General features: G+C 41.5%; 1 protein-coding gene across 13 annotated transcripts in view; it reads right to left on the bottom strand.

Moving 5' to 3' along the window:
* MAGI2 (membrane associated guanylate kinase, WW and PDZ domain containing 2) overlaps nucleotides 1-15,510 on the bottom strand; it is a 1,075,940-nt gene that overhangs the window by 181,453 nt on the left and 878,977 nt on the right. For 12 of the 13 annotated variants that reach the window (XM_068276199.1, XM_068276198.1, XM_068276200.1 and 9 more), the window contains one exon: nucleotides 13,135-13,776. The exons of the other annotated variant lie outside the window; for it this stretch is intronic. In XM_068276199.1, the coding sequence (XP_068132300.1) occupies nucleotides 13,135-13,776 (642 nt within the window). The remainder of the gene's footprint in view (nucleotides 1-13,134; nucleotides 13,777-15,510) is intronic. 13 annotated transcript variants of the gene reach the window in all.

Here is a 15,510-nt window from a genome sequence, read left to right as displayed (position 1 = left end):
TCCCGCTGCGTGCTATACTCTGCATAGAGCTCCCGGCGGCTAGTCCAAGCTTAGCTCGGTATTACTGCCAGGGAAGTTAAAGAGTATTAAATCTGACTCTTTCATACTGGAAACAAGTCAACTACTTACAAAATCTCTTGAGAGACAGGGAGACCATGTTAACTCAAAAATTGTTTGGTTTTATAAATTCCATCAGCAAGAATTACACTATTTTAAGTTTGAGATAATAATCACCATAATGGGGCAGCATGAATGATGAATGGGATATCGACAACAGCTCACATATATAAAACAGCTCTACAGCAACACTTTTGTTTAAAAAGAAATGCACCTTTTTCAATTTTATTTTAGACTTACAACGCACATGATGGACACTCTACCGTGTTGATAAGGCTAAAGGTACCCATTCACTGTACAATTCTGTGGCCGATCATTCCTGATTATTGCAGTAATCGATCAGAAAAGACTGGTCATCATGCCCATTAACGTCTGAATTCCTACTAGCCAATTCAAATGAGATTGATGGTATTGGAAATGACTGTTCAGCCATGGAATTGTACTGCTAATGGGCACCTTTAAGCCTACTTCTCTAGAGTACATTTTTCAAAGATTGATTATTTGTTTGTTTCAACAAGTGTAATTCCCCCAAATCTCCAGCACAAAAATCCTTGATATTTTCTATTCTGATCAGACTGCAGTTATGCTAAAACTAAAATGATGCCCATTACACATCTCCGCTTTGGAAAATTGAGAGCTTACATTCATTTACATTAAATTCAGCAATCTGCTAAAGGGTTTCTGGGCCGTGGAATTTTCATATTTTTGATGATTTGTATTAAGCAAAAAAATTGTATAGGACACCTTTAAGTTAGGCATTAGGGGATTTACTAACGAGTACTAAAATAAATGCTTAGCCCAATCAGATAATATCCAACTGGAAATAAATAAGTTATAAAAATAGTTAAGGTACTTTAATTAAAATTCAAACACCTGGAGCAATGGATTATGTCATTGTTCTCTTGTCCCATGGCAAGGGTGAGGGTAAATGGGGTAATTTCAGACAGTTTTACAATACACAATGGCACAATGGCCTCTATCTTCACTACTGTTTGTATTAACTTTGGGAGCCTTTGCTCAGAAGCATAAAGGTGTGTACAGACCTTTGATGGATGTCACCTGTTGGGGATCAGGACCCAATCCCCTTGGGCAACATCGCTGGGCCAGACTGCACAGATGTTTCTCAACTGCATAGCTGATGTCGCACTGTGTTGCTATGCAGGGAAGCAGAGGGATGATGGAGTGGTGCGTGCATGACATTATGCGGCAGGCAAGGTAGCGGCGTGAACAATATTATCGACCATCTCTGGGGGTGAGCTGATCCGCTGGCCAGATCACTTGCGAGTTTGCGTACATGAGTCTGTGTACACAGGCCTGATTTCCAACTGAGGCGGTCATTATCAGCCTCCTCAGCCAACTTTAGTCAGGCATGTGGACTTAACAGGGATACTAAGGGGACTATTGTAGGCAAAAGGGAGTACACAATTTCAGCTTTTGCGGATGTTCTCTTTTACTTGGCAGATTCATAAACAACCCTTCCAAATCTTTTGAAAGAATTTCACAAGTACAGCGCTATAGATAATTTTCTAGTCAGAATTTATTGCAGTCAATCTGCCCCCTGAAGAAATAAACAGAGTAAAAGAAAATGATGTTTCTTTGTAGAGATCAAGCTTTGCACTATTTGGGTATTTAGCTTCAGACCTCACCAAATAGTATAGTTTGATTTTCTTACCCTTGCTGGAAACTTTAGGTAGAGATCTTAATACGTGGGACAGGGAAAGTTTCACCTGGTTTGGGTGCATTTGTATCCTTAAAATGAATATCCTGTCAAGGATACCCTGATAAATAGGATACCCATTTCTTTGGCCAAAACAAAATCTATTTGTATTAAGTTTGTATGGAGGAGCAAACCAGCCAGACTGGCATATGCAACTTTAATCAGAAGAAATGATAATGGTGCCCTTTGCTTACTTGATATTAGGGCTTATTATAAAGCATTAGCTTTAAATAAACTGCTTGATTGGATTTTTTTTGTACACACAAAAGGTGGGTGGAGTTAGAAAAACCTTTGGCAGGCCGAGAGCTGGCTAGGGCACAATGGGTCCCCTCCTCCTGTAAAGGGCTTTCTGTTAACTGTCCAGTTTGGGTTAAGCAAGCTTTGCGGGTGGGTGACTTCCGGGGCGGTTCTTCCATGAAGCAATGTGAATCCTCACAATGTATTGCTTCAGGTGGCAACAAGTCTAGAACCGGCCAGAGTAACTCGTTGACTAACAAGTATGGCTGGTATGAGAATATCTCTCTTATTATCCCACTGGAAGGATATCTGCTATTTAAGCTAGGCCTTGAGAGAGACTTTTTTGGCACTTGTGAAGGACAGGAGAGGGTATGGTTGGGCCATCTTTGGAATGGGCAGATGTTAAACACTAGAGGAGTCACGGCAGATTATACAGTTTTCTTTCAACTTTTGGCAGTTGAGGTAGGTTAAAGAGTGGCTTAAAACTGTACAAGTTAAACGATAGAGAAGACATTTCTTTCTGAGTCTCCCTCTTTATTAAAAAAAAAGCTCAAATAATACACACAGTCTCTGTCCTCCATCAACTACTCTTAGAAGAGAGTAAAAAAACCTCCAACTTAAGTGGGAGCATGAGAGAGGAAACTGGGGCTTTTGATGATGACCAGTGGGAGCTCATAATGCAGCATGCTCATACAACGTTAGCATCAAGCAGGATACAGGAGGGGGTCTTTAGAATCCCATCCAGATGGTACAGAACTCCAGAAAGATTGGCCATCATTTATGGGATGAGAGATGATAGATGCTGGAGAGGATGTGAGGCAATTCATCTTTTATTGGCAAGCACAATGATAGTGACTTTTTGGTCTCAGGTGATCAGTTAACTAGTAAAATTACAGCCCAGAAAGTAAAATGTAGTCCAGAGTGTGCCCTGCCACACCTGACGAATATTAAGAAATACAAGACAGGACACTAGTCCCTTATATGCTTTATGCAGACAAAGGTCTTCTGCCTCATAAAATGGACATGAACTCTTGCACAGGACACAAAGACAACAGAGAGAATTGTACCCTGTGTGTTTTTAGAGAGAAGGGCCTGTCTGATCCCCCCTCATCTTCAAGTAATCACAAGTGTAAGTTGATCTCTCACCTGTGTCAGCACAGGAATTCAGCAGTCCTTGGCAGACACAGCTAACATGTAAACACAGGACGTTAACCCTGTGTCTGCTTCCATGAAAGCAGTAAGTAGACACATTGCAGATTTATAGCAGGAGTTCTGTAAGCTGTAACAAAGAAATGTTTTTCTTTAAAGTTTATTATGCTGTTTATCTTTTAGAGCAGAGAGGAAGTTCTGAGTTCAGGACCATTTTAAGTGGAAAGTAAGAGTGGCTCCTACCATAAGCAAATGGCTCAAAAGACAATCATATCCGGCAAATATAAGAGACAATTTTGATCAGTAAAGTTAAGTTTGACAAATACAATGCAATATGGGCAGTCTTGATAAACTATAAAACTACTCCTGACTATGATAATTATATGAGAAAATAATTATGGTAAGTGCTTTGACAGGGATTTGCGGAATCTGTAGTTTGGCTACCAGCAGAAGGTTTAGGCGTGCTTGTAGGTGTTGCTACACTTTTGTGTTTAGTTATACAAGCAAGATATAGGATTTTGCCATTTATGTTTATTATAATATGTGAATAATGTGTAAGTGTCCATATTACGTAGTTGGTCTATGAGGCCTTTAGGTGGGAGAAATGCAACTTTTTTTGTTTGTAATTTGGAAACCTTATCTTGCCTCTACTTATACAGTACTATAATGTTCAGCACGTGTAGATGGCATCCATGCTTGTACAAAAAGTGACAATGGAAGGTTTCAAAGTTTTACTGATTGTTTCAACACAGATGTCACAAAGAAAAAGGCTGATTGTGTTTACATTTTAATGCTGAGTAAATGGGGTTATGTTAACCACTTCAGAACCACAGTGCTAGCACCCCCCCCCCCCCCCCCTAAACACTAGGCTATGGTTAGTTAAATTGGCCACTGCAGCTTTAAGGCCAAGCTGCAGGGCTGCACAACATAGCACACTAGTGATTCCCCCCCCCCTTTTCTCCCTACTAACAGAGCTGTCTGTTGGTGGGGTCTGATCACTCCCCCCAACCCCCCCCCCCCCCATGCTTATTTTTTTTTTATCAATATGTATGTTACCTTTTTTTGAAATAAAAATGACTTTTATTTTCTTTCTAGCCCTGCTCCCTTCCACCCTCCCCCCGCCAGCCAATCAGCGTGATCAGCTGTCATAGGCTTCAACCTATGACAGCCGATCACTCCCCAGCCTCAGGAGGGGACAGGCCGTATCACACGGCTGCCCCCAGTACCGTGCTGCTGCTGATCGCAGCGCTGTACGTTTCAGACGGTGGTTTCGCCGTCTATAAGTCTCCCGAGTGGCGATCGCCGCTCGGAGACTGAAGGCGGGGCGGAGCTCCGCCCCCGAGCAGGAGATGCGCACACAGCCTGCGCGCGATCTCCTGCAAACTGCAGTCCCAGGACTTGATGCCAATTGGCGTTAGGCAGTCCTGGGGCTGTCACCACGGCCACACCCATCGCCGTTAGGCAGTCCTGGAGAGGTTAAAAGAAAATTCAAACACCTGACAACAACAAACACTTTCAAGAATGGAAAGAAAAGTACCTCATCTGTCTTAAAGGGAACCTGAACCAAGTGGAATATGGAGGCTGCTATATTTAGTTCCTTTTAAGCAATACCAGTTCCCTGGTAGCCCTGCTGATCCTCTTCCATCGAATACTTTTAGCAGTAAACTCTAAACAAGCATGCAGCACAGGTGTTTCTGACATTATTGTCAGATCTGACAATATTAGCTGCATGCTTGTTTCTGGTGCAATTCAGACACTACTGCAGCCAAATAGATCAGCAGGGCTGCCAGGCAACTGGTGTTGTTTAAAAGGAAATAAATATGGCAGTCTCCATATACGTCTCATTTCAGGTTCCATTTAATGAAAGAACTTTGCTTAACCACTTGATGACCCACCCTTTACCCCCCCTTAACCTCCTTGGCGGTAACCCCGTGTGTGACACGGGGTAAGCCGCCGGAGGGTGCCGCTCAGGCCCTGCTGGGCCGATTTTCATAATTTTTTTTTTGCTGGACGCAGCTAGCACTTTGCTAGCTGCGCCAGCACTCTGATCGCCGCCGGCCCCTGCCCGATCGCCGCTATCTGCTGCGGCGCGGCCCCCCCCCCCCCCAGACCCCAGCGCTGCCTGGCCAATCAGTGCCAGGCAGCGCCGAGGGGTGGCCCGGGACTCCCAATGACGTCCCGACGTCAGTGACGTCGGTGACGTCATCCCGCCCCGTCGCCATGGCGACGGGGGAAGCCCTCCAGGAAATCCCGTTCTATGAACGGGATTTCCTGATCGGAGATCGCCGAAGGCGATCGAAGCGGGCGGGGGGATGCCGCTCAGCAGCGGCTATCATGTAGCGAGCCCTCGGCTCGCTACATGATTAAAAAAAAAATTTTTTTTTTAAAAACTGCTGCGCTCCCTCCTGGCGGTATTTTTCATACCGCCAAGGAGGTTAAGGACCAGCGTGGTTATTAGTGATCTGTGCTGGGTGGGCTCTACAGCCCCCAGCACAGATCAGGGTGCAGGCAGAGAGATCAGATTGCCCCCCCTTTTTCCCCCCTATAGGGATGATGTGCAGGGGGGCCCTGATCTCTTCTGCCTGTGTGTGGCTGGCGGGGGGGGGGGGGGGGCACCTCAAAGCCCCCCTCCGCAGCGAAATTCCCCCCTCCCTCTCCTACCTGTCCCCTCCCCGGTGATCCGGGCTGCACAGGACGCTATCCGTCCTGTGCAGCCAGTGACAGGACGTCCCCTGTCACATGGCGGCGATCCCCGGCCGCTGATTGGCCGGGGATCGCCGATCTGCCTTACGGTGCTGCTGCGCAGCAGCGCCGTACAAATGTAAACAAAGCGGATTATTTCCGCTTATGTTTACATTTAGCCTGCGAGCCTCCATCGGCGGCCCGCAGGCTATTCACGGAGCCCCCCGCCGTGATTTGACAGGAAGCAGCCGCTCGCGCGAGCGGCTGCTTCCTGATTAATCGGCCTGCAGCTGGCGACGCAGTACTGCGTCGCTGGTCCTGCAGCTGCCACTTTGCCGACGCACGGAATAAGCGTGCGGTCGGCAAGTGGTTAAAAAAACAAAACAAAACAAACAAAAAAAATGCAAGAAGCCTACATGGTAATAGAAGAAATTGGAAAGGTTTCTTGGAATACCTCATTTTATACAGAGATAGGATATCACATGGCTGTACACTATTTCAAACATATTAGAAAACTAGTTCACAAAGTTATACAAAGCTTTCAAAACTATATATATGTTTTTTTGCCTTATCTTTTCTAGTTTCTACTCTTCAACTGCTAAAATAAAACCTAAAGCTCTAAATTCAAGTGCAATATGCAGCAGCAGTAAAAAGTATGTGAACCCTTTGGAGTTATATGGATTTCTGCACAAACTGGTCATAAAATGTGATCTGATCTTAGTCACAACAATAGACAATCACAGTCTGCATACTGTAGGGGGGGGGGGGGGGGGGGGTCGGGGGAAAATGAGTTGAAGTTACCCGGGGCTTCTAATGGTCCCCCCGCAGGCATCCTGTGCCCGCGCAGTCACTCACCAATGCTCCGGCTCCACCTCCGGTTCACTTCTGGAATTTCAGACTTTAAAGTCTGAAAACCACTGCGCCTGCGTTGCCGTGTCCTCGCTCCCGCTGATGTCACCAGGAGCGCATGCTGCAGGCACAGACCATACTGGGCCTGCACAGTACGCTCCTGGTGCTATCAGCAGGAGTGAGGACGCGGCAATGCATGCGCAGTGGTTTTCAGACTTTAAAGTCTGAAATTCCAGAAGTGAACCAGAGGCAGGGCCAGAGCATTGGGGAGTGGCTGCGCGGGCACAGGAAAATAAGAGTTAAAATGGTACACATGTTGGATCTCTATGGAGACTGAACTAAATTGGTCAGTTTAAAATACTTTCAGGTTCGACCTCTTAGAGCCAGAATATCTAGGAGAATTTCCTTCCGGGTGTGTTTTTAAACACATGGTGAACCATCAATAATTAGAGGAGACATCCCTATTTAAACCCACTTAGTATCCCTCTCTTGCAAATGTATTACTTTTGGCTTTACTTTTAGACTATACAGTGTCATGCACTACCCAATGCAACTACATCTCTTGTTTTAATTCTACTGGTAAACTTCTTTTATAATATATAAGATTGAGGGAGTCTGTTGCTATTTTGTAACTGTATGTTGTGTGTATTCTAGTTGCATAGAGAAAGTGGAAACTTGGGAAGGTAATCTGAAGAGCAAAAAGTGAGCAAAAAAAAAAAAAAGTTTTAGATGGAGATTCACTACTACAGTTTAAATGAAAGAAGAAAACAACATTTTCATGAAGTTTATTTTTTTTTAATTAACCTAAGTAGCTACATAAGACAAGGATGACAGTCAGCCTATTAGTGTAAGTCTGGTCTAATATCTTTAGTTGGTTAATGTAACATTTGAAACATTTTTTGTAATTCTGATCCACTTTCATTAAGAAAAGCATGTCTTGGAATTAATTATTGTGCTAAATGTTATTCCAACAGCTGGCAAATAAAGCAAATGGCTGTATTTCAATTTTTGGTTCATTTCCATAGAAATGTGTTTACTTCTTATTTGCCATCTGTACTGAATAGCTGTCAATATGTTTTCCCCTTTTCTACAGGACAATTAGTAACCGGAATGTACCGTATTTAATTCTAAATAGCCTTTTGGCTTGCAAACATTCCTAAACAATAGCATTTTGTCCGGCAAACATTTTTAAGCAATATTTTTTCTTGTGCTCAAATTACATCATAAGTCCTACCACATAGAGCCACATTAATCCATGCCATGTACTGATGAGGACCAACCAACCTGAAACAGTCTATATGCATGTTGGATTATAGTGGCTCTGTACAATGAACAAGCTGACACATCATTGCATTCCAGCGGTTCTGGAGGCTTACAGGGACAATTTGCATATTCAGCAGTGATGCACTGTGGGGCACCTCATATGCTCACCCCTACTTGATAAATCGCAAATACCTTCTGTGTTAAGAAGGTAAATTTCTGTTTAGTATCAGCTAAACCACTTTAAATAGTACACTGACAATAATGTATGGAAGCTTAATTTAACAAGTATTGACATTTCAATATTTACATTATTTTTATGCGCCCAAAACCATCTGACAAATATTTTTAATTTCCTGTATAATTTGATTTACTTTACTTTCTACTACTAGTAATTTCAATTGTTAAAAAAATTGCCTGGATAATGAGAACACTGTTATTAGCAAAACTGCAAGACATTTAAGTTTTATTTCCAAATTGTTTTTCACCTGTAACTTTGCAATAACGTACAATATAATAATAATAACCAGAAAAATTTTACATAAACACTTTCAAATTCCAATGCCACAGAACTCACTAACATGTAAAATGGTAGGTTTGGTGACCAATTTTGTTTGATCTTTCATCTCTCGGAGAAAGTAGAGAGAACTTAACAGAAAATATATGAATATATGTAGTGATCTCATTCATTCATTCACTTAAAGTATAGTGGAAAAAGACATGTCTCACATCTCAGACAGGCTACAGGGCTGTACTGTGGGGGACAGGATCCACCAAGGGAGGCAGTGAAGGACTAAGCAACCTCAAGGCGGCTTAAGGAAGCCCCAGGTAAGTATGGTACCTGAGCTATTTTTCATGTCAGGTTCACTTTAACATACTTCTTCTTAAAGGAGTCATCAGGCAACGTAAAGTAAAATGAGTGGTACTTACCTTGAGTGGGGCTTCCTCCAGCTCCAAGCTCCCAGGATGTCCCTCGCCGCAGCACTTCCCGCAGCTCCGACCCCGTCCCCGGCGATGACGTCAGAGCGACCTCCAGGTCGCTCTGTACTGCGCCTACGTGAGCGGCGCTGTCAATCACCGCCACGTGGGCCGGAGCGGACTGCGCAAGCGCAGAACTACTGCGCCTGTGCAGAACTACTGTGTCTGCGCAGTCCGCTCCGGTCCACGTGCCGGTGATTGACAGCGCTGCTCACGCATGCGCAGTACAGAGCGACCTGCAGGTCACTCTGACGTCATCGCCAGGGACCGGGACGGACCTGCGGCGAACGGCTGCGGGGAGAGCTGCGGCGAGGGACATCCTGGGAGCTTGGAGCTGGAGGAAGCACCCCGGTAAGTACCACTCATTTTACTTTACGTTGCCTGATGACTCCTTTAAGCCACCCCTTTGTTGCCTTGGTTATGTGCTTTGGGTCATTATCATACTGCAAAACCCATCCACAACCCAATTACAATGTCCTGGTTGAGTAAAGGAGGTTCTAACCCAGATTTGATGGTTCATGGCTCCTTTGATGTGCTGTCCTGTCCCCTTAGCAGAAAAAACAACCCCAAACCATAGTATGTCCACCTGCATGGTTGATGGTGGGGATGTTGTTCTTGAAGTAATAGGCAGCATTCCTTCTCCTCCAAACACAATGGGCTTCATTCACTAAGACAAATAGCATGCCTTATCAACGTTAGCATGCCTTATCAACGTTAACAAGTCTTGTCAGAGTAGCATAGCGAGCGCTACGAACCCACAGGGACTCAGGGAAGGACAAGTGGAGCTCTCTTCTTTGCCAATTAGCAAGCATAAGTTCGCTATGCTGATAAGGCGTGTTAACTTTGATAAGGCGTGCTAACTTTGATAAGGCATGCCATTTGTCTTAGTGAATCAAGCTCAATGAGTTGATGCCAAATAGCTCAATGTTGGTCTCATCTGACCATAACACTTCCCCGCAGTTCTCCTTCATCAGATATGCATTGCCAAACAGCAGACAGGCTGTATATGTGTTACCCTGAGCATGGGGACCTTGTGGGCTCTGCAAGATTTGAGTCCTTCATGGCGTAATGTGTTACCAATTGTTTTCTTGGTGACTATGGTCCCAGCTGCTCTGAGAACATTGACATTTTCCCCATGTAGTTCTGGGCTGATTTGTCACCATTCTCATGATCACTACAATTCCACAAGCAAGATCTTGCATGGAGGCCCAGACCGAGGGAGATTAAGTTATTTTGTGTTTTTTTTACATTTGCAATTCATCACAACTATTGCTGTCACCACCTTCTCACCAAACTTTTTGGCAATAGTATTGTTATCCAGTCCAGCCTTGTGCAGGTCTACAATCTTGACATCCTCGGGCAGCTCTTTAATCCAGGCCATGGATAGTTTGGGACCTGATTGAATACTTCTGTGGACAGGTATCTTTTATATAGGTTTTGTAACAAGTTGGGATTAGAAGCACTCCCTTACAGAGTGTGCTTCTAGTCTCAGTTTGTTACCTGCATACACTGCAGAAACTTGGAACCCTGAAATATTATTGGTTGATAGGGAATCACATATTTACATCACGTTACAGGCGCTCTAACCTTAGGCCACTGGGGTTTTGAATGTTTTGTTGTCATTCTGTCTCTCACAGCTACAATAAACCTACCATTATAACTATAGACTGGCAATTTCTTAGTCAGAGGGCAAATGAGCAAAATCAGCAAGGTATCATATACTTCTTTCTCTCCCTGTATTTCCTTTGGTGAATATAATGGACATATGTATGCCAGAAGTACCGAGCTATGATATAGTTCACTTTGGTGGCATATTATATTTTAAATCATATTACCCATCTTGATTGTTACTGGAGGTGTTTACAATGAAAACTCAAAAAGAGGGGGAAACTATTCCACAATGCTTATCATACCCAGTGCAAATTACGGGGTCACACAATGTAGAAATGTTACTTCCTCCTGCCGTCTTCATGATGTAGACTGACCAATGATAGGGCAGGGAAATTCCCAGATACATTCTACTCATGACCTGCACTGCACAACTGTGCTGGGCACAACTCCGCCAACTGAGGGAAAGGTAAAGGGAAGCAACAAGCTTTTTCTTGACAAAATATTTTTTTTCAAAGTGGTAGGTTCCTTTTCTTTTTACAAAAACTAAAAAAACAAAACAAAAACTTAATGGAAAAGTGTCTGTGATAGGGAGTTAAGTTATCTCAACCCTGCTTCATCCTTTAGCTGTAAGTAAATAAGCATTTCAGCTAAAAATGTGGACTTTTGGAGATGCACTTTAGAGTTTTGTAATAAAATAGGGTGGGCGAGATGGAAGACGCATGAAGCATGACCATTTGTCTATTTCTGAGTCCACTGCACTAATTATAAATACCATCACCCTTGAATCTACTAGCATACGCTATCTTTTACATCATGAAGCAGATAGATTGGGTTTCCTTGTGAGACTACATCTTCCTAATTACTTTGATTATCAGATTAGCGAGAAATACAATGTTTCAAATTAGTGGGAAATTACATTTTAATAGGTTCAACATTACTTTGATATTTTAATCTCCATGAAATCCTTCAACATTTAAAATAAAAACAGGATATATAACTTATTAAAATAGCAAAGGAGTGCAAATTATAAAACAAACAAACAAAAAAAACGGTATTTTTGAAGATAAACCGATACAATTTCAGGCATAGAAAAAAATGAATAAATCTGCAAACAGCCACACCTAACAGGGGCTTCACTTTTATCTAAAAAGAGGCATGTTCTGGAAATTTCTATTAAGTCAATAAACGAGTTTTCCCCAAATCCTATTTCATAAGCAACAGTGAGACATGTTTTATTTGCCATAATAGCTGAACTTCAACCCTTAAGTGTAAACGAACATTCATTATAAAACATACATTAGTGCTTTCCACGTAATTAATGTTAGGTTATTAAATATAAACACTTTAAATTTATAATTTAAAATTCTAGAGCTGCCATAACATGTATTTGTTCGCAACTACGGGAACAATACAACATTCTGAGTAGTTGTTCTTGTTGCACAGACTGCCAAATTCCCACCTTCCCACATATTAGCATTTTAGCATGTTCTGCTAGGAACGTATTGAAATGACCTTATTTCTATCTATGCATACAGAAGTAGCTGAGCAGTTATATTTGTTAAAAATCTTTGCAAAGTGCCTACTATGATTCATGGGTTAGTTATACAGCATTAAAACAATTATAATAGACAATGGTATGCTTGCCATTCTGACAATGAATGAATACAGTAACCTTTCACTTACCAAGAACTTTGTTAGCCAGAACTCTTGAGCAACCAGTGAAAAACTTAGAGTCTTGCATGATTTGCAAAGCTAATTTTACAGTACGTTCTACAGTAATAAAGAGATGCTACATTAAATTAAGTTTGTTTTCAGCTGTCTTAATTGGTTTTTAATTACTGTATTTTAATAACAAAGGTTGAATGGTGTGGGCATAGAAAGGGGTATACTATATTATAGTATTAGTCAGGCCTACTTTTAATGATAACTCTCAAGCAACCAGAAACTACTTTTTTTCTGGCATATACCAATCCCCATAGGTGCTGGACAACTGAGAGTCTAATGTATTTATAATTTTTCTTTTCTATGAGCAACATTGTTAATGTTACAGTATTCAATGCTACTGTGCCACTTAACATGCACCCTACTTTCAGTTGCCCAAATCAATGTATATCGTAGACCAGTACAGTTCAGTTTCAAATATGAAAACTTTCCTATCCTGTAAATGACTGACAACTGCTACAATAAATGTATAAACTGTTGTACTGTATAGTTGTAAAATGAATAGACATAAACCTGTTTTTTAGAAGAAAAAAAACCTTTTAGTATATACAGCTGACTGAGACAAAGTGCTTTTTCCTCGAAAAGTGGAATTTCCCTTTAAAAGGTACAATTTTGACTTGCTTCCTAGTTTTTATTATCATGAAATTTAACATGACTGTTGACATCAGCAGAAAAATAAAACGGATTTGGTTGGACTCAGCCTGCTACATCCAACCATAATAATTCTAAGAACTATTACTGACTTTTGCACAACAAACAAGATATTAGCAGTAAAGACATAATACGAATATTTGGGAAACATGTTCACTTACCTCCTCTATGAATTACCAAAGAAGTCTCACTTCCCACCGGACATTCTTTTAATAACTCCACTACTTCTAAATGGTTCAAATTCTGTACATTCTGCTGGTTGATTTCAACTATAAGGTCCCCTTCAAACAAACCAGGGCATCCCTGAACGTCTAGAATTTGCTTCACTCGTTGTCCCGTTGGACTATCTGCTATTGTGAAGCCAAAGCCCTGTGCCCCTTTCACAATGGTTAAGGTCATGAGTTCAGCTTGCGTAGCTCCAGAAGAAGCCATGGATACATTATCATCATGTGCAGGTGGCGGTGGAGGAAATGTATTTTCAAGCTGACCATCTGCTGGTATGGAGTGCAAAGAAGGCATTGGTCTTTCTGCTACATCTGGAACAGACTGAGACGTCCTAGAAATGTATTCCAAATAGGTCTCATAATTATTTCTTCCATTTACCACCACTGGAGGCCTTTCTATTACTGCCAAAGGAGGAACTATACTGCTTGCAGTTTCTTCAGGATCGTAGGGTAGGGGATATCCTCGACATAGCACCAAATTGACACTCTGACCAATTGGAACGGACTGGAAGAGTTTTACCACATCTGCATGTGTGTTTCCGAGAACACAAACTTCATTAATATACACAATGACATCACCTACAAAGAGAGCAAAATAATTGACAGAATGAGACAAACAAACATATTCATTATTGACATTCAGGACCTCAGTTGCATATTTTATGCGAAGGGTCTCTGTTAACGAATATTAAAACAATTTACTGTACATATTTGATGGAGCAAAAACATCAATACATATTTTTCAGCTTTTCAGCATTTGGAAAAAAATAGAGAAATTCCACTGTTCTTGGTTTTAAGTGACCGTAAGAGTAAGAGTATGCATGTATTCATATCAATGAACACAATTAAGCTTGCATTACTTCTTTTATTCTCTCACTGCCACTCTTAAGTGGCAGTGCCTACCTCAATGTTGTACACATTGTACACTTGGTGGTATGTCAGTATATGCAGTGGCTTTAGCAGGGTAGCATGAATCAGGGACAAGTACATAAAAGGAAAGGCTCATAGTCATAGTAAATCATCGTTAGACCAACCTATCTCTAGGTTTTTACAGCCTCCTTCAGCTAACTACAATAAATGTGAATCACCCAATTCCATTAGTTCCTATTTTATCCGTATCCCCTTCCATGAGTTTCCATTCAGTATACAGCCACTGTCACGTTCCCACATTGATGTGCCCATGTTCATGGGAAGCTTATTGCATAGATCTCCATTCATATGTAGTCACTAAAGTCCCCCAGTAAATATTAAACCCATTGTGCATCCCCCCGTAAATATTAAACCCATGTTAAAATACAGTAATTGAAAGAATATTAACCTTGGAGGAGCCATAGAAACTAGTATTTAAGCACAGCAGAGGCCATAAACGGCTTAACAAGGTTGTCTTCACCACTGTGAGTACTGCCAGAGATACGTACTGGTTGGTTGAGGCTGCTACTTAGTTGAATTCTGGATAACCAAGAATCTACTGTAATTATAGGGATATGAAACTACAGGGAGGTTTTAAATACTATTGATGCTACATATACAATTTTCTGTAATCTGCAATGTTTATCTTCAGTTCACGTTTGCTTGAAACAGCATGGCAGTGGAAATGTTAAATTGCCTTCATAACACACTATATCCAAAATGTAAACTGTGAAAGGGTTAAGAAGTTAAGGACAAAATTAATATTGTAAAGGGTTCACCAACAATTAATATTACAAATGTTAAATCCAAAACTCACATGCCTATTATTGGTAAATGGCTTCTAATTGAGCACAGTGCATACATTACCATGTCAATAAACGCACTTGTTATTCCAATATGTTTTCATACTGTGAATGTAAGATACAACCAAGAGAAAAATCATGATGCTCACCCCAGCTCTTTTTCAACCCAATTAATTTCCTTTGTCATGTATTACAGACATCTGCAATATTCATAGCATAATTCACCTACTCTGCTATAAAACACAAATAGAAAATCTTAATTAACTGACCATAGCAAAAATGTATAAAAATGCAGGGGGAAAAAGCAAAGAAGTCATCATTTAGCAACAAAGCTTACACTTAATAGTCCACAGAAGGAGAAGTCCATTTGTCCCAGGTCCATTTCCACATAACAGGAGACTGTATTTTTACATGTAGCAACACGATGTCTTAACAGCTAGAATGCAATGAAGTAATGCAGCTTGCTGTGATTTACTCTAGAGGCTTGACAGAGCAGACTAAGCCTTTCCTATGGCAACAGCTGAAACAAGCAATGTATCAGCCCACCAAGAACTGACATAATTGCACAAATGTAAAATCATTTTTTTCTTAAACACAGTCT

Source organism: Hyperolius riggenbachi, chromosome 3 (assembly GCF_040937935.1).
Source record: "Hyperolius riggenbachi isolate aHypRig1 chromosome 3, aHypRig1.pri, whole genome shotgun sequence".
In the NCBI taxonomy this organism is placed as follows: Eukaryota; Metazoa; Chordata; class Amphibia; order Anura; family Hyperoliidae; genus Hyperolius; species Hyperolius riggenbachi.
Note: the sequence above shows the minus strand (reverse complement) of the source record. Positions and strands in the feature narration are given on the sequence as shown.